Source organism: Pelobates fuscus, chromosome 10 (assembly GCF_036172605.1).
Source record: "Pelobates fuscus isolate aPelFus1 chromosome 10, aPelFus1.pri, whole genome shotgun sequence".
In the NCBI taxonomy this organism is placed as follows: Eukaryota; Metazoa; Chordata; class Amphibia; order Anura; family Pelobatidae; genus Pelobates; species Pelobates fuscus.
In genome coordinates, this window is record NC_086326.1 from 138,076,856 (window position 1) to 138,099,935 (window position 23,080).

The window sequence follows — 23,080 nt, forward strand, 5'->3', positions numbered from 1 at the left end:
TATGTGTGTGGGTGCTGTGTATGTCTGTGGGTGCTGTGTATGTCTGTGGGTGCTGTGTATGTCTGTGGGTGCTGTGTATGTCTATGGGTGCTGTGTATGTCTATGGGTGCTGTGTGTGTGTGTGGGTGCTGTGTGTGTGTGTGGGTGCTGTGTATGTGTGTGTGGGGGTGATTGTGGGGGGTGGAGGTGGGGGTACATTACTTAATATCCCCCCTCCCTTCTTACTTTATGTAGGGAGGGGGGATCCTTCCTTGCTGCTTTCCCTGGTGGTCCAGTGGAGGTGGGGGCAGATCAGTTATCCCCCCTCCCTTCTTACCTTATGCCTGGGAGGGGGGATCCTGCTGCTGCTGCCATCCCTGGTGGTCCAGTGGAGAGTGAACTCTAGCCCCGCAGGGCTAGAGTTCACTCACGCGAGATCTGAGCGTTGCCGCGGCAACGCTCAGATCTCGCGAGAGGAACCCGGCGGAGCTGCTGGCAAGAGCTCCGCCGGTCCTCTCCTGCCTCCCTCACTGCCTGTGAGCCGGTGAGGGGAGGCTGAGAGCAGAGCCGGAGCTTGGATAGCGCCGGCTCTGCATGAGCCGGCAGGGGAGATCCTGAGATCTCCCCTGCCGGTCTCAATACATAGGCGTGCCGCGGGGATTAGGGTGTGCCCAGGCACACCCGGCACACCCCGTGCGCACGCCTATGCTGACTGCTATTATTTCACAGTCAAATTTCTAGTTTTTTTTTTTTAATGTACACTACTGTTACACCAGATATGAGTTGCACTGGTGTGACACTGTGCCCTGGCAGGCCCTGAAACGCACACGTGTGAAGGAAACTGACTGCTATTATTTCACAGTCAAATTTCTCGTTTTTTTTTTTTAAAGTACACTACTGTTACACCAGATATGAGTTGCACTGGTGTGACACTGTGCCCTGGCAGGCCCTGAAACGCACACGTGTGAAGGAAACTGACTGCTATTATTTCACAGTCAAATTTCTAGTTTTTTTTTTTAATGTACACTACTGTTACACCAGATATGAGTTGCACTGGTGTGACACTGTGCCCTGGCAGGCCCTGAAACGCACACGCGTGAAGGAAACTGACTGCTATTATTTCACAGTCAAAAAAGTGTTGACTTTTTTAAATGTACACTACTGTTACACCAGATATGAGTTGCACTGGTGTGACACTGCCCTGGCAGGACCTGAAACGCACATGTGTGAAGGAAACTGACTGCTATTATATTACAGTCAAAAAAGTTTAGTTTTTTTTAAATGCAAGCTATTGTGACACCAGATATGAGTGGTGGCACTGGGCAAGTGGGCACAGTATACGCTGTGAGCCTGACACACATGCTGGCAGGCAGGCAGGCAACTGCAATTAGATTACACAGGGAAAAAAAAAAGCAGACTGATGTTCTAGCCCTAAAAAGGGCTTTTTTGGGGTGCTGTCCTTACAGCAGAGATCAGATGAGTCCTTCAGGACTGTAGTGGACACTGAATACACTAGCCTAGCTATCGATTTCCCTATTAAATCAGCAGCAGCTACACTGTCCCTCCTCTCACTAAGAATGCAGCTTCCGAATCTAAAATGGATGCTGTCCAGGAGGTGGGAGGGTCTGGGAGGGAGGGTCTGCTGCTGATTGGCTGGAATGTGTCTGCTGACTGTGAGGTACAGGGTCAAAGTTTACTCAATGATGACGAATAGGGGGCAGACCGAACATCGCATATGTTCGCCCGCCGTGGCGAACGCGAACAAGCTATGTTCGCCAGGAACTATTCGCCAGCGAACTATTCGGGACATCTCTAGTCTCCACCTGTCAACCTGAGGCGTTTTAATTCCTGCAGGAAAATTGAGGTAGCAAAAGCGAATTGATATTTATTGTTATTATTTTGAAACGTGTATAACATGCGCCATTCTAGAACATTCACATTTTTGTTCTTCAGCTAATCCAGTGTTGCTTTGGTTGATGGTTGTGCTTAGGATCACTATCCAGGTGAATTTCTTTCTAAGCTTCCAAGGCTTTTGTGCACTTATACAGATATTTTTTTTTTATTTCACTCACTCCTCCTTTCCTTTTGAAAAATATTGTAAAAAATATTTAGCCTATCATTGATGGTGGGAACTTGTACAGCTTGTATGTGCTCACCAGGTGAGTCCACACTACACATCTAGCCACGTAGATGAGAAAACAGCATTCCTGTAATGTCGGTCACCAGGAGAAGAGGATGAGTGGCAGTGATTTTTACAAATATTCTGAAGAAATTGAAAAAGTAACATGTAATACTAATTATAATGAGAACAATATTATAAAGATGATGTAGAAGAAAAAGAACAGTAGTAACTACTTAAAGGGAAACGATAGTGCCAGGAAAACAAACTCGTTTCCTAGCACTATTGCTTCCATCTTCCCTATCCGTCTCCGTCTCCCCTCTCTCCGTCAAGCCCCCTGTGGTGCAGAAAGGGGTTAAAACCCCTTCTGTCACTTACCTAGGCCCAGCGCCGATGCCCCTTCCCTCCTCCCCCCACCGACACCAGCCTGCGGGGGACACCTAATGTGCATGCTTTCGCATTAGGACTTTCGCATTCAATGCTTTTCTGTGAGGTTTTGGATGATGCTGGATGTCCCCATGCATAGCCACTAACAGCCTAGAAAGTCACCTAACAGCCTGGAAGTCCCTCTAGTGGCTGTCTGGTAGACAGCCTCTAGAAGTGGAGTTAACCCTAGCAGGTAATTATTGCATTTTTCTTCTTGTGCGAATATGCCAGGGGGACTATATCAACTTACCTCTTGATAGAATTTTTTAGCTCCACATCGTCCATTGGGTTAAACGAGGAGAAGCAGCTGTGGAGACTTCATCCAAGTTTACCAAACTGTTGCCCAGAAATCACGGTAAGAGTCCAATGCGTGCGCCGTTGCCTAATGTATAAACAGGGCAAATACGCAGTGTGATGCATGCATGTGAACTCAGAATTTGTACAGACCGCAAGGATACAAGTAAGTAGAACAAAATAAATAAAGTTATTGCAAAAAAGTAATTTTTATTATTGCACATAAAAAGGATAAGATCACTTCCCAAAAATGTTTTTCGTACAAACTCTCAGGAATCTAATCCATACATAAAACAGGTAAGTACTAAACAAAATAGTCATGTCTACTCAGGAAAATAGATATCCAAGAAAAGATAAAGGTCAACAAGTAAAAATAACAAGAAAAAAGTGTGCAACGTGTAAAAATAGCTTGTAAAATAGACAATAGGCTCTGGGGTGGTTCTCAGTATACTTCAAACTAGTATTGTGACAAAAAGCTAATTTAAAAAGCAAAAAAGACAAAAGGCTTAGCACATGAGAAAAAGTGAAACGAATGAAAAAAAGCTTTAAAAGGAGAAAAAAGACAAAGAAAATATTAAAAAATATATACAAAGGGGACATGAGGAATGCCTTGACTTAAAGGATTATTCGTGCACCAGTTGCTAGACTATTTAGTGAGCACCACCGACTCCTGAGTGACATCTTATACTCTATTTTTACAAGTAAGTAGGCTTGCCTTGGAGTGAAGCCATAGCATTTGACACCATCACAAAGTTTGTTTTGTAGTCTTGATGGGATCTTTTAATTACCTATAACACTTAGCATCCAAATACCTCCATGCTAACTTTTACATTCTAAGCCATCAGAAATGTTTTTGTTGGAGGTGATATCCGTGATGGAAAACATTTTAGCGATCCCAAGACATATCTGCTTCTAACCACTGATCTATCATTTGTATTGTAGTAGTTGGCTTCTAACCACTGATCTATATTTTGCATTGTGGTAGTTGGGTTGCTCCAAAAAAATTGCCCTGGCAGAAGTGTTTTTTTTTTTTCAGGTTAGCATCGTATTAACCATATATCCTTCTGAATAATTTGTGAGACGGTGATATCATATTGTTTCATCATTTTGTATTGTTTAGGAGCCCCCTATCAATGATGTCCATCATGTATATCCTACAGCCGATGTTCCAGACCATGTTCATTACACAATTGGTGCTGTCATACTCGCAGTAGGGATTACAGGAGCCGTTGGAAACTTTCTGGTCATCTATGCTTTCTGCAGGTATATCCATGGGTTACACTCACAACTCAAATGTTTCTATATTATTATTATTATTATTGCCATTTATATAGCGCCAACTGATTCCGTAGCGCTTTACAATATTTTGAGAGGGGGGATGTAACAATAAATAAGACAATTACAAGAAAACTTACAGGAATAATAGGTTGAAGAGGACCCTGCTCAAATGAGCTTACAGTCTATAGGAGGTGGGGTATTAGAAACATTAGGATAGGAAATATCAAGTAGGAGTGAAGCAGAGCTGGAGGAGAGAGCAAAGCACTATCCCATAGGAGAGCAAGAGACAGGTATGTAAGGGATAGATTACTCTGGGAGGCCATACGCTTTCCTGAAGAGATGGGTTTTAAGGCCCTTCTTAAATGATTGAAGACTAGGGAAGAGTCTGATGGCAGTAGGCAGGCTATTCCATAGGAGAGGAGCCGCCCGTGAGAGGTCCTGCAAGCGTGAGTTGGCCGTACGGGTGCGAGCAGCGGTCAGGAGGTGGTCGCGGGCAGAGCGGAGGGTACGAGGAGGGGCATACCTCTGGATCAGTGAAGAGATATAAGAGGGGCTGGAATTGTTCAGTGCTTTAAATGTATGGGTTAGCACTTTGAATTGACTCCTATAGGATACAGGGAGCCAATGTAAGGACTGGCAGAGGGGCGAGGTGTGAGAGGACCGACTGGATAGGAAAATCAGTCTAGCTGCAGCATTCATTACAGACTGTAGCGGGGCAGTACGGCTTTTGGGGAGACCAATCAGGAGAGGGTTACAGTAATCCATGCGGGAAATTACTAGAGCATGGACAAGCTCCTTGGTAGCATCTTGCGTAAGAAAGGGGCGGATGGGGGCTATGTTTTTGAGTTGGAACCTACAGGACTTGGCAACAAACTGGATGTGAGACTCAAAGGTGAGACCAGAGTCAAGTATGACGCCAAGACAGCGCGCTTGCAGGGATGGACTTATGTGGATATCACTGACTTGAAGGGAGAGTGAGAGAGGAGGATCAGTATTAGGAGGAGGAAAGACAAGGAGTTCAGTTTTAGAGAGGTTAAGTTTGAGAAAGCGTGACGACATCCAGTCAGAGATGGAAGAGAGGCAAGCAGTGACACGTTGCAGGACGGCCGGGGAGAGGTCCGGTGAGGAGAGGTATATCTGAGTGTCATCAGCGTACAGGTGGTAGTTGAATCCAAAAGAGGCAATAAGTTTTCCACCTTATCCCTGTCCTACAATTTACTATAATTTTAACAGATTCTATATGCTTAAATTGATTGTATATCCCTGTCCTTGTTCTATTTTTCTTATTAAATTACATATTTATTTTAAATTCAAGATTAATTTACCTAGGCATGGCGGACTTCATTGGCACAAAAATGACGAAATCAGTCTGTGTAATCTTCATTTTGAAAGTCAATGTTAATCACATCAACTTTGGAAAATTTACCATCCTCCAATCTTGTCATGACCCAAATCCTGACCCTCCCCCCCATCCACCCCACCACACACAAAAAATCAACAGACTGGATCAACGTTAATTTCCTGCTGGGCTCGGTAAAAAGGGTGCAGTAGCTAAACCCGTGCTGGATAATTAAATGCTGCTGGGTTCTGAAAACTAATCAGGAGTCAATTCAATTTGTGTGATATAATTTGGCAGCTGTTTTAGACTGCTCGTTGCAATTTCCGTCACGGTGTTCGCAAATCTGACATGATGGAACATAACATGTTTTATCTCTTTGTTCTTTTAAATCTCTAGGAGCAGAAGCCTTCGATCACCAGCCAATATGTTCATTATCAATCTTGCAATAAGTGATTTTTTTATGTCAGTAACACAAGCCCCGGTGTTTTTTGCAACTAGTCTTCATAAAAGATGGATCTTTGGAGAAAAAGGTACGTAAATGATATAACTATTTAGAGCAGGGGTTCTCAACCCAGTCCTCAGGACTCCCTACCAGTCTAGGATTTGGGGATTACCTGGGTGTGTCTAAGGTGTTTAGAAAAAGGGGGGAAAAACGCCTTAGACTCTAAGGTGTTTTTTTCTTTTCTTTTTCTAAACACCTTAGACACACCCAGGTAATCCCTAAACCCTGGACTGGTAGGGGGTCCTTGAGGACAGTGTTGAGAACCTCTGATCTAGAGTGAACCATTTCTATCCTATGGACTGGATTCTGAAGTTGGACATAGCCATTCGTTCTTGAACTTGAGACAGAGAGGGGTATTCTTATTAAACCTTACACATGTATTAAGGGTTAAGACGTGTGTTGTGGGAATTGTGCCTTTTAGCTGAACACAGCAATGTGAATTGTTAGTGTAGGACTCACCAATGAGGTTTCAGCTTGACATGGCAGGTGAGCCTACAATTTAATGACCAATAGAGTGATACTAAAAATCTCCTGTTATTTAGATATGCTTTCTCAATTCTTCTGTTGGCAGGGTTGTCACCTTGCTGTCTGGCCAGTGCTGATATTGCAAAAATACTTGCAATGCAAAGGTCTGTATTTTTCTCTTAAGAGACTCTGGGAGAGTGGTGAGAGACATGAAGCTAGAATAACCACATATTTTATACATGGCATGTACATACATTGCTATATACACACAATGACACACACTCAGGGCTGGACTGGGGATACAAAGCAGCCCTGGAAAAAAAAAATCTATGCCAGCCCCATAAGTCATTGCGCCATATATTGTCGCATGTAGTATGTAAGGCTATGTCTTGCCACCCCAGATGATTGAGTAATATATATATATATATATATATATATATATATATACAGTATATATATATATATATATATATATATATATATTATATATTGCTTTTTCTAATATAAAATATTGGTCCTTTCAGAGTAAAACATTTAATTATACAGTAAGCATACTCACATGCAGACACAGGCAATCTCACTGACACACACAAGCTCATTGATACACAGCCTCATAGACAAACACTTTCACTAATATACATAAGCTCATTGACATAAAAACACAAGCTCACTCACTAGCAGGCACACACACACATGAAGCAAGCTCACTCACTAGCAGGCACACACAGACACACACACAGCTTAATGTAGTGGTTCTGGTGTCTATAGCCTGTCCCTGCAGGCATTTGAATGTAAACACTGACTTTTCAGAGAAAAAGCAGTGTTTACATTGCTTCCTAGTGACACCTCTAGTGACAGACACTCAGACGGTCACTAGAGGCGCTTCCTGTGTCAGTGCGGATTGGCTGAGATCATCAAGCTTGATGATCTCAGTCATAGAGGCAGAGACCAGTACGACGTTGGAAAAAAAAAAAGGTGAGTAAAACACTATTTTTAAAAACACACACAGACACCACGACTGACACACACACACAATGACAGACATACACACACCATGACAGACACACCATCACACAGACAGACACACACACACCATGACACACACACACCATGACACAGACAGACACACACACACCATGATACAGACACACCGTGACACAGACACACACACACATGACACAGACACACACACCATGGCACAGACACACACCATGACACAGACAGACACACACACACACACACCATAACAGACAGACACACACACAGCATGACACAGACAGACAGACACACACACCATGACACAGACAGACACACACACACACCATGACAGACAGACACACACACAGCATGACACAGACACACACACAGCATGACACAGACACACACAGCATGACACAGGCAGACAGACACACACACCATGAAACAGACAGACACACACACACCATGACACAGACACACACACACACCATAACAGACAGACACACACACAGCATGACACAGACAGACAGACACACACACAGCATGACACAGACAGACAGACACACACACCATGACACAGACAGACACACACACACACCATGACACAGACACACACAGCATGACACAGACACACACAGCATGACACAGACACACACACACACACCATGACACAGACAGACACACACACACCTTGACACAGACAGACACACACCATGACAGACAGACACACACAGCATGACACAGACACACACACACACACACAGCATGCCACAGACACACACACAGCATGACACAGACAGACACACACACACACACACACACACACACACACACACACCATGACACAGACAGACACACACACACCATGACACAGACAGACAGACACACACACACACACACACACACACAGCATGACACAGACACACACACACACAGCATGACACAGACACACACACAGCATGACACAGACAGACAGACACACACACACACACCATGACACAGACAGACACACACACACACACACCATGACACAGACAGACACACACACACACCATGACACAGACAGACACACACTCACACCATGACAGACAGACACAGACAGCATGACACAGACACACACACACACACACACACACACAGCATGACACAGACACACACACACACTCCCACTGACATACATACTTGTTGCTACCTGTGTGGGTGGGCAGACTGATAGGTGTGCTGGCGGCCACAGGGAGAACTTGAATGGCGGCCGCAGGGGAAGCTCTTCTGGCGGCCGCTGGGGGAGCAGGCTGTTCTGTCTCTGCTCCCCCGCCCTCGCGTGCAACTTAATGAGACCGGGGCCGGAATATGATGTATATTTTGCTTTCAATAGTTTTCAATTACATCTGGGAGTGTAGATAGTCTGAATTATCCCTCTTTGGGTGATGGTACTCATGTTAAATGAAAGTCAGTGTTGGCCTGCATTGCTCAGATTCTGAGGACAGATATAAAGCCGAATAAAAATGAATACAAGAAGAAAACACCTATTCACCCGTGGCTGGGTATTATAGCCATTGCATGCTTTAATATTAAAGGGCAACTGTCACCTTCAGATATTCCATATCTCTTATATTGTTATAGGTTTAAGAAATATGTATTTGTGAAATGTGAAAAATGCAATAAAATGTAGAAATCCACGTCTTGTTATCCTGTAAGTGGGCGCCTCCGTCTTAGCTCCCTGTCAGTCAGAGAAGATAATACTGATAATACCGTTTTTATCTCTCTTCCTTATTTGCACTGTGTCAGGGCCGCCATCAGGGGGTGACAACCATAACAGTTGTCATGGGCCCGGCGGCCCTGGAACTTCCGCCGGTGCAGTTGCACCGGGGGCCACGCGCTGATGCCACCCTCCTGCAACGAAAAGGTAAGAAACAGGAGGGTGGCTGGAAAATGAGCTTTGTGTGTGTGTGTGGGTATGTCTGTCTGTATGTCTGTCTGTATGTATGTCTGCATGTCTGTATGTATGTCTGCATGTCTGTCTGCATGTCTGTCTGTATGTCTGTATGTATGTATGTCTGTATGTATGTATGTCTGTATGTCTGTATGTATGTCTGTATGTCTGTCTGTATGTATGTCTGTATGTATGTCTGTATGTCTGTATGTCTCTCTGTATGTATGCATGTCTGTATGTATGCATGTCTGTGTGTATGTCTTTCTGTATGTATGTCTGTCTGTATGTCTGTCTGTATGCATGTCTGTATGTATGTATGTATGTCTGTCTGTATGTATGCATGTCTGTATGTCATTATGTGTGTATGAATGTCAGTGTATGTATGTATAGATGTCAGTGTCTGTATGCCAGTAAGAATGTATGTATGTCTGTCTGTCATTATGAATGTGTCTGTGTCTGTATGTCCTTATGCATGTGTGTCTGTATGTATGTTAGTATGTGTCTGTCTGTCACTATGTACGCCTGTGTGTCGGTATATGTGTGTATGTCTCAGTATGTGTGTGTCAGTATGTATGCTTATATGCGTATCAGTATGTGTGTCTGTTAGTATGTATGTGTGTGTGTGTGTGTGTATCTGTGTCCTTTTGTATCAGTGAATGTGTTTGTGTCAGTGTGTGTATTCCTGTGGGTGGGATTTGGAGGTAGTCCCTATGGGCGGTCTTGCAGGGGGCCCCCGGGGGCCCAAACCCAGAGCTCAGTTAGGGGCCCCAAAATTTCTGGAGGCGGCCCTGCACTGTGTGACCTCACTGCCTGGAGTGAACTGGGCTGTGATGTCATTTGCTAACTTTGTAACACACAAATGGCACGTCACATGTAAAAAAAGATATTGGTGATTCACATTTTCTTTTCAGTATTGTAATTTCCAGACAAGTGAGAGTCACTCCTTTAATTCTGTTTGAAATTGTAATTGAGTTGGTTTGAGTGGACACAAGACGTGAAGAGTCTCATAGTCCTGGGTCGTGCTGGAATAGCTAAACTGCAAAGCCAAGTTTCATGACAAGTTGGATCAAGTGACATCTGCAACCTGTAGATTGAGAACTAGTTATCTCCAAGACACAGAGGTGCCTGGGATCTATATTGGTTTAGTTAACGACCCATGTTAAGAACATCTGTACTGTGATCAAAAAAAAGGAAGTCCTATTTCTATCCTTCATCAAGTTTTGACTGATGTTTGGGTGGGCGGCTATATCACAGATCACTCTGCGGGAAAAGGACAGAGACTTTTGGCGGGGATACTCTGGTCAAGTTTAAAGTTTAGGAGCTCCACCACAATCTCAGCCATGGAAGCAGGGCCATCCACCGCTATATCGACACGGTGAGGTTAAAAGCTTTATTTCTGCACTCTGAGGGGGGCCAGAGACACTAATATGCAGTCCAAAACTATAGTGTTAGGAATACGTTTGTATTACTAACACTATAGTGTCCCTTTAACTTACCTTGTATCAGTACAATACCGTAATCCAAAAACCATCAATTGATGTCATACTATTAAAATTGTAAAATGTAATCTTACTTTGAATTCTCTACCAGTCACACTTTAGTAACCAACACTGCTAACATGTGAATATGGCCTATCCAGGATTTTCTTCTCAATACTCATTACTCATTGCTTCAAGAACAGCTTAGCACTCTGGACAGTAACATTCAGATATCATTTCATTCATACATTGCAAAAAAAAGTAGTTTTTTTATATTTTTGAATGTCATTTTTTTGCATGTTCTTACTCTCCTGTACATCCTTGGAATGAAAGAAATCACAACACAATTTCCTCTGTAAAAATTATTTAAATAAGTTATTTATCGTTGGAATAATTATATGATAAAAAAAAATTAAATACAGTGAATGTTTACCAATGTCTATGTATAATTTGAAGAAAACATAATTATTTAACATGTTTTCAATTCCAACTGTAGAACAAACACCCCCAAAACATTGCAATTGACCTTGCTACCTTTAGCTAAAAACCAAAATCATGCGTATTGGTAAATGGGTATGGGTAAGTGAATGGGTATTTTTACCCTCTGTGTAGGGTTTATAAAAATACCCCTCTCTGTCTTACGAGAGATTTTGCATTTTACCATACCAAGTAGCAACTAGCAAGGTGAATTGTTAGTGTACTCACCAAAGAGGTATTACCTTGACGTGGCAGGTGGGCTTACACTTTAATGGCTATTGGAGCGATAATAAAAAAATGTGCATATGCATTTGGGATAGCGTGCTAGTAACCTCTTTTGGTTTTTATTCCATATATTGAGGCTGATGAATACTATAGTCATTGCTACCAGGAGAGTGGGAGTTTGGGCAAGGGCTTAATTTTGTGTGTTTCAATTCCAGCTGTGTTTTGTTTTGTTAGGTTGTGAGTTATACGCTTTCTGCGGGGCACTTTTCGGAATTACGTCTATGATTACATTGATGGTGATTGCACTGGATCGGTATTTCGTAATCACACGACCGCTTGCCTCCATCGGAGTAATGTCTAAGAAGAAAGCCGTGCTAATCCTTTTAAGCGTGTGGCTGTATTCTTTGGCGTGGAGCCTACCTCCCTTCTTTGGTTGGAGTAAGTTGGATTCCTTTTTGATAGATAGGATGAATTAAGAATGAGACAGTGCTCCTGCAGTTTCAGATACGACACGAGAAACAAAAGATTATTGGCTTGCAAGTAACGTTTAGATATTTTTAAGTACAAAGCCGAGAGCTCCGGCTTCCTTCGCAACATTTAAATACCTTGAACACTTTGCCGGGATCGCATTAGCAATTGAACAAAAAAAGATAAGCTGATTAAATTAAAAGCATGTCAAAATACATAATAAACTGTTATGAAACTGCAGAAGTGCCAGTCAGTGATGACTTTGTAAGGTAGCTAAGATTACAAAACAAGAAATGCAGTAAGCTGTAAAATTGCACTGCAATATATTTACATAAGAATAAAGTAAAACCTATGTTTGTGAAGACTGAGCTAGGGTCAGAAATCACAATTAATGGATTTTTAAAATGTAGGTCAAAATAATTGAGTTGTGGCTTGAACGCTGATGGCGCCGGCTGCCTGATTTCGGAGCTCCGACCCGCGCAGCAACTATAGGCGCACAAACAGCAGCGCGGACTCTCTAAATGGGGCACACTAAACGCCCAGACACACACCAGACACCCGGGCTGCAGGACAATTGATGTCAGGCAACATTAAAGCTAACAACCTGGCTATAGGCCGACAAGGTACCATTCTCTTGCACCTCAGAAGGCAGGCAGAGGACCTAGATAACAGGGGCCGTAGATCTAACATTAGAATCCGAAATCTCCCTGAGCCACAAGAAAGAAAATGTGGAAGCCATACTCACAGCACTATTTAAAGAGATACTAGGCCCAGACGCACTAACATCAGATTCGACAGAGCGCACAGGGCACTTAGGCCACGAAACGCTGATAACTCGCCCAGAGATGTTATATGTTGCCTACACAAAGGCTAGATCCAGACAAAGCTGGCCGTTTCAGGGAGCTGAGGTTGCCTTATACCAGGACCTCTCGCCCCTCACACTAGAAGCCTGCAGAGCTCTAAGGCCCATAACACAATTGTTGCGGAGGAGAAACATACCAAACATTAACCTGCTCGCCCGCCATGACAACAAATGGGCGCACGTGAGGTGGCCGGACGAGGTCCCAGTATTTCTGAGAAAGCTGGGCATACCACACACTGAAGTAGCCGACTGGATGTTGGGACCACTTGAACAACGGCCGGGCCCCATAGCACAAAGAGCCGCCAGAAGACGCAGAGAGGACTCACCACGCAGACCCCCGGCACACAGGCCGCGCAACCCGGCCCAACATGCTGAGTGAGAGACAAGCTGACCCAGTGGACCAATGTGACGCTATCCCTGCCTGGCGGCCCGGAGACGTTGACAGAAAAGAATAGGGGACGCAGACATCACATCCTGTTAAGTTCTTTCTACCCCCATCTTTTGACATGCACCGACTATTAGTTCTTGGCCTTCCAACGGCCCTCCCGGGACCTAACCCACCATGAGGCATGACTTTTGACAGAGGCACACAGCCCACCACTAACTGTGACCATGGCTTATGTGTGTCCGACACGGAGCAGACCACAAGCTGGACATACCGATACCGCTATTCGTGACACCGATGGGCCATACCCTGCCATATAGCTCTTGGGAGGGGAGATGGGGGAATCGGGCAAAGCTAAACATGCGTACAGTACCACTTGGGGACCACGCAATGTGACATGGGAGGGGACATCTCCCACGAACCCTAACTACACAAGATTTGCTAACGGGGGTAACACACTAGTATGCCAAACACATTGGCAGACCTGCGGTCAAGATGGGTGGCACACGTGACAGCATTGGGTGGGAGCACCTGCCGGGATGGGAAGGGGCACAGCGGATTGGGGACTGATATGTATGATGACAGACCGGCCCTGTCTAGCTATCTGATTCGGCACGCTAGATGTTATTGCATGCCCTGAGTGCCTACGGACTTTTCCTCCTGTCAAATTGCCGGACATATTTGCTTGTACTGGGTGGTTGGCTCTGGTGGGGGACGACGACAGAGGGGGGGATGTTACCCGACAGGGCAAAAAAAAAACGCGAGACTCGCCCATGTTTATAGTCCGACGCCGTACTCCACGGATTGAACTGCCGTTAGCAAAGCTCATGTGTTTTTGTGATAGAATCCATGTGTTTCTGTTATTTACTTGGTAAAAATGTAAATGGATGAGTTTTGCTGCTTTGCCAACTCCCCCCCCCCCCCCCCCCCCGTTGCCCGTCGCCTAGTCTTGACTGACATGACAGCCTGGGGACACGTATGACCGTGACCTACTCCACCCACCCGATCACTGCACCGTGCACCCGTGAGTGGATAACACAACAAGCTAATATGACGAGACGCTCCGAGCTGCTAGGAACAGGGAGACCACACTGGCGCGACATATATTTGATTGACAAACCAGACCCCAGATAGAGAGTACACATAAGCGCATGACCCGACAACCTAGTGCACAGTAACAGACGCACATTTAGTGGAACAGGAACCCGATTCAAACCCTGAGAGACACACACACTTGGCTGACGCCGCTTGGCGAAAGTCACGACCCGAACTAGACCCGAGTATACCAGGACTACTGGGGGAACCACGCTTGCAGCCACTCCGGTAATCACCGTGTAGTGGTACGGCGCTGGCCACCCACCCAGTTACACGGGACTCTGCCCGAACTAGGGAGAGACGACCCCATACATTGATTACACTCTTACACATTGACCCTTACGCTTAGACCCTCACACATTGACACACACCAAGACACCAACACACAGGATGTAAATTGGCCCCCTGCGAGGGGGACAACACACATCTCTTCTCCGCACCCCTCCTCCTGGGTTCCCAAACAGCCGCTACGTCCCTCCGCACACGCCGCGCCCGCATCCACCTCCTGACCCCCCCACCCCCACCCCCGGCCTCTGCCTGCCCGCACAGCTGGTAGTCCGGCGAGTCTGGGCCCCTGACCTACGTATAGGCAGATTGGTATAACGTTACCCATTTCGCACTTACACCCCGACACCCTTAACCATACTTACGCAAAACTGCAGGGGACTTAATGCCCCCGAAAAGAGATCCCATCTTCTGAAAGACCTTAAGAGACAACATGTCTCAGTTGCACTCCTCCAGGAAACCCACCTAAAGGCGGAAGCGAACTCCCTACTTAAAAACCGGTTCTACCCGCAGAACTTCTACAGCAACCACCCCTCTCTGAAGAAAGCGGGTACTGCCATTCTGATCGCAGCTGACCTCCAATTTTTGGCTTCCGACCAGTTAGTTGATGCCGACGGTAGATTCCTATTCGTGAAAGGGGAAATAGCCGGAAAAACATACACACTTGCAAACAGTTACGCCCCGAACTCGGGACAAGCGAGCTTCATTCGCAGAACACTGCTGAAACTGGCCAAGTTCGTGGAAGGAGTCCTGATACTGGGTGGAGACTTAAACGTCCCACTGGACCCCCTGACGGACACGTCCATGGGACGCAGCAGTGTACCGAGCTCGACTATTAAGACCATCCTGAAGGCCCTCAGAGACCTTCGGCTCATAGACGCGTGGCGGGCACTACACCCGGTGGAACGGGACTTTACATACTACTCCACACTACACCACCGGTATTCCAGAATTGATTACATCTGCATACAGCAGGAGGGACTTACCTACCTCAGGAAGGCTGACATCCAACCTACGCCCTGGTCGGACCATAGTGCGGTGAAAGTGGAAATGGAATCACCCATGGAATCGACCAAGATGACATGGAGACTTAACGATGCCCTGCTTCTGGACGAACCGACGAGAACGCAAATAGCTGAGCACATCCGTCAATATTTCGAGGAGAATACGACGGAGGAACTGTCAGGCATGACGATATGGGAAGCGCACAAAAGCGTCCTGAGGGGACACCAAATACGGATAGCAGCGCAGAAGAAAAGAGACGCAGGACAACAACTACGGGACCTCACCCAACAGATAGCGGCCTTGGAACAGAGGCATAAAAGATCTCAACATGACCAGACATATACGGACCTTATCGCAAAAAGGAGACAACTGTCGGACATCATAGAACACAGATATGCGAGACAACTGCAACGCTCAAAAATATTCTTCTACAGACATGCCAACAAAGGCGGGAAACTGCTGGCCCAAATGCTACGGGGACCGCAAAACAGAGCCCAGGTACATGCCCTACGAACCAGACAAGGCAGACTGTCGCAATTCCCTGAAGAAATCGCTGAGGAATTCAAGCTCTTCTACACAAACCTTTATAACATAACATAAACCTTTATAACATAGACGAAAACAAATAGACACGGTGAACTACCTGCAGGACTTCAGCCCTGATGCCCTCACCCCGGAGGAAGCAGAAACGCTGGACGCGCCGGTGACTGAAGAGGAGGTCAAACTAGCCCTAAAAGTAGCTAAGAACGGTAAAGCACCAGACCCGGACGGCTTCCCGGTAGAATACTACAAGAAGTTCAGCGACGAACTGGTACCGAAGCTGGTTAATGCACTCAACAGCCTACGGGAAGGAGCATCCTTTCACAAGGAATCCCTAACAGCGACAATCACGGTGATTCCGAAACCAGGCAAGAATATGGAACAAGTGGGGAACTACCGCCCGATATCTCTCATCAACGCGGACATCAAGCTCTTCTCGAAGATACTATCTTCTCGATTACAGATGCACATGCTGCGACTGATCCACCCAGACCAAACAGGGTTCATCCCGGGCAGGGAGGCCAGAGACAGCACCCTCAAGCTCTTTGTGGTTCAACATGCAGCGAAACATCTTAAGAAGAAGCTACTTCTGCTATCTACGGATGCAGAAAAAGCATTCGATAGAGTGGATTGGCGATTTATGATGGAAACACTATGGAAGACGGGCATCGGAGACCGAATGCTGCACTGGATCGCGACACTCTAGCATCAACCAAATGCTAAAGTCCGAGTGAATGGGGCGCTCACAGATAGCTTCAATATAAGGAACGGAACCAGACAAGGCTGCCCACTCTCACCGCTTCTATTGGAACCACTCCTGGATAGAATACGTAGGAACCCCAGGATACTTGGTATCAGCTATAGAACGCAGGAACACAAGGTCGCCGCCTATGCGGACGACATGCTATTCTTCCTGGCTGAACCCCTAGAATCGATCCCCCACCTTATGACAGAATTTCAGATGTATGGTAACCTGTCGAGGCTCAAACTCAACATACCCAAGTGCGAGATACTAAATGTGACAATACCAGGGGAAGAATGCGAGCGACTACGACAACAATTCCCGTTCCACTGGTGCACGGAGAGCATGAAATACCTAGGGTTGCAGGTTACCCCTGACGCGAAGGATCTCTACGCGCGCAACTACACACCCCTCCTGTCCACTGTCCTGCAGGACCTCAAGAGATGGAACTACAACCACATCTCATGGCAGGGGCGCATCGCGGTTGTAAAGATGAATATCCTCCCCAGGATACTCTACGTGTTCCACACACTCCCACACATCATCCCCAAAACGCTCCGGACCGCGATCCTTAAATATATATGGAAGGGAGACAGAGCCAGGATAGCACACGACAAACTGTGCCTTCCCAAAACATGGGGGGGACTTGCCCTACCGGATCTATAAAAATACTACCAAGTAACGGTACTACAGCGCATCAGAGAACTCCATATAGTCACACCTCAGAAACAAAGGACCGCACTGTGCAAAGAGCTAAAACACAACCAACTACACAGATACATCTGGCACGACGGAACCGAAGCCCCGAACCTGATGGGGGAAGACTCCCCCATCACACAAACGCTCAAATCTTGGATCAGAATGAGGAAGGCACTCTACATATCCCCCTCTCCCAGCCCGCTGATCCCCATCACCCACAACCCGAACATAGGAGACAGTCTACCACCATCAGCATGGCCACTGGAGGCCATGAAGGCTGCATTCCACTGCATATGACGCTAACTGGAACCGGACTGAAGACCCTACGGGAAATATCGCATGGGAGGACGACTACCCTCATGCACCAATTTCACTATGCCCAACTCAAGCATTTTTACCACAATCTCCCGAACAAGGCCAAGCTGCACAGAGACCTGACCTGGTTTGAACAACTCTGCTTCCAGACGCCCGAAGCAGATGGCACCGTCTCGACCATATACCAACGTCTGGCGACGGGCGAAAGGGACGGGAAGGACCTATTCAAGAGACAATGGGAAGACCTCTTGGACACCACATACACGGAGGGTCAATGGGAACAAATATTGCTGCTACAACATAAAAGCTTCTCGAACACGAACTACCAGGAAATGAACTATAAACTGTTGTCACACTGGTACCGCACGCCATCTCTCCTACATCGGATCAACCCGAACATACCAGACATCTGCTGGAGATGTGAAAATGAAATAGGTACTATCAAACACATCTGGTGGGACTGCGACGAGTGGGGGGATAGGAGAGAGGAGAGATGGGATACCCGGACTCGCCGGATGTGGCTCCTCCGGTCGCAACCTGGAGCCCCCCCGCCCACCGGTAGCGGAGAGATGTGGACTCAGGGGGGAACGGACACACTGCATATACGAAACCACACAGAACCCCACCAATGGGCAAAAGGGAAACACTAAGACCTTAGGGACGGGAATAGGGGGATCCACTTTCGGACAACACATAGACAGACACTCCCATGGCCCCCGAACCAGGTCACAACTGCCCGTGTCACGCGGGGAAACAACGAAATAGGTAATGGCATCGTTCACCACCACTGGACTACCACGGCCCAAAACATACGCACTGCACCCCCCACTCAGGGACCCTTTATGCAACCATGACAGCACATACACACATACATTCACACTCACACAATCTTGTTCCGAATCACGAGGTTAACCGCATGAGAACAACACTGAGGACACCATTAGACAGCGGAGTACACACCTGACGTCCCCAGGAAAAGCTCTCGTCTAATAACCGCTCCGACGACCATATAGCTACCTGACGCTGACGAGACATTGGGAGCTAGATGGGAAACAGCAACCTCGGGAGGGTCATGACCCCACCTTAGCCCTTCCATAACAGGCCCAACATAGGCTCTACAGAAGCAAATGCAGGGGATTCACCCCCGCCACTCCCCCCCCCGGGGAATCAGGCAACTGACTAATACGACCCATAGACACATAGGGAGCCCATTCAAAAGTGGAGACACAACACAAGACACACCACCCCACAGGCACAACACCACACAGACTCAGACAAACACGAATGGCAACACTGCCACAGAAAGTTACACGTATACAACAATGACTAACTAGGGAAAAATAAACATGTTTAGCAAACGACTAGGTAATAAAAATAAAAATGAAACGATAAATACTATTGCTACGACAGACACACTGTGGTCACGCCTACTAATTGTTGAAGGGACCTTTGCGTCCCGTTGTTCATATACACCTAAGTTATTTCTTAACACTTCACTAATTATATATAGGCAAACTGGTCAAGAAGATTTTTCGGACCACATGGAGCGAGGTAACCACTTCCACTTTACGACCGACTGTATGCCTCACTAATATGGATCTGCACATCCAACTTGTATGTAGTTGATGTCACCCGAGTGGAGACCTGCGCGTCCCACTGCTATAGCACCTGACTGCCATGTTTGCTTGTATACTTTGTTCATAACTTACAATAAAAAGTGACTTTACAAAAAAAAAAATTGAGTTGTAAAAATTCTGGACAGTTGAAAGAAACAGAAATAAATAGCAGGTAAGATAACATAAAAATCCAAGAAATGCGTCAGGTAAAATTCCTCATACTACGTCACTGATGGACTAAAGACAAAGCCCCGACTACCATTTAGATTGGCACCAATAGTTTTGTGCATTATTTTTTGGTCACCCAACTGCTAGGTCATTTTAAAATTAAATTGATAAAATAAGTGGTCATCGCAGAACTAAAGAAATATCCGGCACAATACACATGGAGTTTTTTTATGCACATGTTGTACCAAATATTTATTTAGTAGTGATATTGATTTAATAAAACTGTTTTATTTATTTTGAATTGTGGTGCCCCCTAGTGTTTTTAATTCTTAATTGTCTTAATTTCTTTATTCTAACATATCTTAACTAATACACTTTAATCACACCAACAATAACAGCAGTGTTTGCACAAAATTATGCATGTAGTATCATGCTTGATAGTCAATTGTGTAACAAGAAAAAAGATAAAGCGTTTGTTCTGTAAACTTTAAATATGTGGAGGATTGACATGGTAATTGCAAAATGTAGGCCAATAAATCAGAGGTATTACTAAACATTGAATTTGGATATTCACTCAGGCAATGCAAATTTAATGCCAAAATAACAGATCTAGAAACTATTTATCTATTTTTGCCTGAAGAGTGCAGATACCTAGTGAATTCTGATAATTCGTAGTTTAGTGAATAAGCCTTTAAATAAGTTGGGGGGGGGGGGAAATGCTGAATTTGAGATTTTTTTTAAAAAAAAATTCAGATATTGTAGGCGAAAACTTCTAATTGTATTGTTAATTCTTCTCAGTTTTTAGTTTAAAGAATAAGCAACAGTGTGTTTATAACTCCGATTGTAATGGTGTTGAGTGCATACAAGCACAATTCCTCTTTTGTTGTGTATTCATAGAAAAAAATATAATACAGCGTCCAGATGTTTTAAAAACCTATCGTACACAATTTAGATTTTTATAAACATCGCACATTCGAAAATACATGCATTAAAATAATTATGAATCGACTTGCTAGTAAAATAATATAATTTCAGTTGTTTGGCCACTGGTACCATCTTACATTTTATAGATCATCAATATATCTGTCTGTTTTATTATGTCACCCACATGCCTTCTCAATACCAGTTTATACATGTGGTTAAGAACTCAAATAAGAGGGATGTGGTATGCATTCGTGTTACTTAACGTTTTGTTAGCAACCCACATCCTATTTTAACATTGGTAGGTTCTGATGGATTTTATAAAAATACATGTTTACTATGTATTTGTGATATCTCCATTGTCACAAGGGATTGAAATGCTTCCAACAATGTATAAACCTCATAGAATACCTTGAACTGTATATATAGAGAGCACCAGTCAATGCTACACTAACCATAATGTTTGCAGGTGCGTACATCCCTGAAGGTCTAATGACGTCCTGTACTTGGGATTACATGACCTTCACTCCTTCTGTGAGAGCCTACACAATGCTTCTGTTCTGTTTCGTCTTCTTCATACCTCTATTTATTATTATATATTGCTACGTCTTCATTTTCAAGGCCATCAAAAACACCAACAGGTAATTTAATTCAGACGGACCTACAGGTTACCACTACCATTCCCATTGTGTGTGTTTGCAATGAGTTCAGCATTGTAATTCAATACGCTAATAATGTATAAATAAGACTATATTCCAATCTACGAGCAATAGGCGGGTAAAGATGGCTTTTAGAAATGTGACTTTTAAAAGCATGCGATTGTGTTATACGGTGTGATAAGTATATTTGTTTGATTTTTTTAAAAACTTTATTCTTTATTTAGTGTTTTTCAAAAGACAACATGAAAGATACGCATTAAAAAAGTACAAATAATATAGTTAAAACATTAAACAGAGATCTCATTTCAGTATTTATCGTTATATATTGTAGTAATCTCATTACGAGACCCGGACATAGATGACAAACACATATATATATACATTAACCATGTGACAGCTGTACACGGCAGCATAGGACTTCAAACCTTCGATATCAAAGTGGAAAGATTATAAAAAAAAAGTGTACATGGAGAGTTATTCATTTGTGAGTTGGATTCAGTTTTGTAATTGATGAACGGCAAGATTTTTGTACTTGTTAAAAACCTACTAATAGTTGGAGTTATTAATCTTCTCCATAATTTATTCTCAGATATTATACTTCGGTAGTTTTAATGGGTTATTTCTACTTAAATATAATTCCATTTTGCATTGGTAAAGGCATAGTGTTTCAATCTCCTTTTATTCTGGAGTGGAGGGCGTTTTCCAGTATCGGTGCTACTGTTAGTTTAGTAGCCATCAATATGTGTATGGCTAGAGCTTTATCTTCGATATCTGAGGCCAATGGATGGTTAAAAGATAGGAATCAGGGGAGAAACGCGTGTGGTAAGTATGTTTGCATTAATGTTATTAGTAATGACAGTAACACTGTTCTATTGCAATTCTAGTACTATAAAAAAAATGGAAACATTTTACATTTTTAAGTAGAAAACTATTTTCCAGTCAATTTTCTACAATTCCCAATTTGGTGAAAAAAACAAGCAGTTATCTTTTAGTATTGTTTTATAATGTAAGAATTCTTATTGCGTTCCTTTTCCAAATACGTCCAAATAATACCATCGACAAGCAGAAATACACTTTTTTAACTAAACTATGCCGTTTTTTCTTATTACAGGGCTGTTCAGAAAATTGGTTCTGACAACAATAAGGAATCTCATAAGCAGTATCAGAAAATGCAAAATGAATGGAAAATGGCAAAAATTGCTCTTGTTGTCATCCTTCTTTATGTTGTTTCATGGTCCCCCTACTCTACGGTAGCCCTGGTGGCTTTTGCTGGGTAATTTCATTTTTAGCGATAGATTTATATTAAACAAAATCTGTCATTGACCATATTCATATTACAAAAAAGTATCATCGGCCATATGCTTTTTTTTTAAACTAAATTTCAGAAAAACTAAGTTCTAAACAAGATGCAAGTAAAAACATAGAAAACTGTTGGTGGATTATCTTGAATTATTTAATTTTCATGAACCATTTGCATCTCACTACAAGCTATTGTGGATCTGCTCTTAGATGTTGATATTGTCTCTGGTTTGGACAATTTTGCAATACACACGAGTAGTATCTATCAGCTTCAAACATATTTGGAAATGTTTATTTTTATTTTTTTGTCATATTTTTATTGCAAATTCTGTTTAATTTAGAATTGCAGCCTTGTGTATGTAATTAAAGTTCAATTTACAGAGCAGGAGATACAAACTAAAGTAAGTTTTAAAGTGAAACCAATCGTGTAATGCAGGCTGTGTCGGTCACAGCCAGGGGAGGTGTGGCTAGTGCTGCATAAACAGAAACAAAGTGATTTAACTCCTAAATGACAGATAACTGAGCAGT

The 23,080-nt window shown here is 44.1% G+C and overlaps 1 protein-coding gene across 3 annotated transcripts in view; it reads left to right on the forward strand.

Annotated features, from left to right (window-relative positions):
- The window catches only part of OPN4 (opsin 4), a 67,489-nt gene that overhangs the window by 24,961 nt on the left and 19,448 nt on the right, over window positions 1-23,080 (forward strand). For all 3 annotated transcript variants that reach the window (XM_063434713.1, XM_063434714.1, XM_063434715.1), the window contains exons 2-6: window positions 3,939-4,081; window positions 5,832-5,965; window positions 11,728-11,931; window positions 21,064-21,235; window positions 22,365-22,526. In XM_063434713.1, coding sequence (XP_063290783.1) covers window positions 3,939-4,081; window positions 5,832-5,965; window positions 11,728-11,931; window positions 21,064-21,235; window positions 22,365-22,526 — 815 coding nt within the window. The remainder of the gene's footprint in view (window positions 1-3,938; window positions 4,082-5,831; window positions 5,966-11,727; window positions 11,932-21,063; window positions 21,236-22,364; window positions 22,527-23,080) is intronic.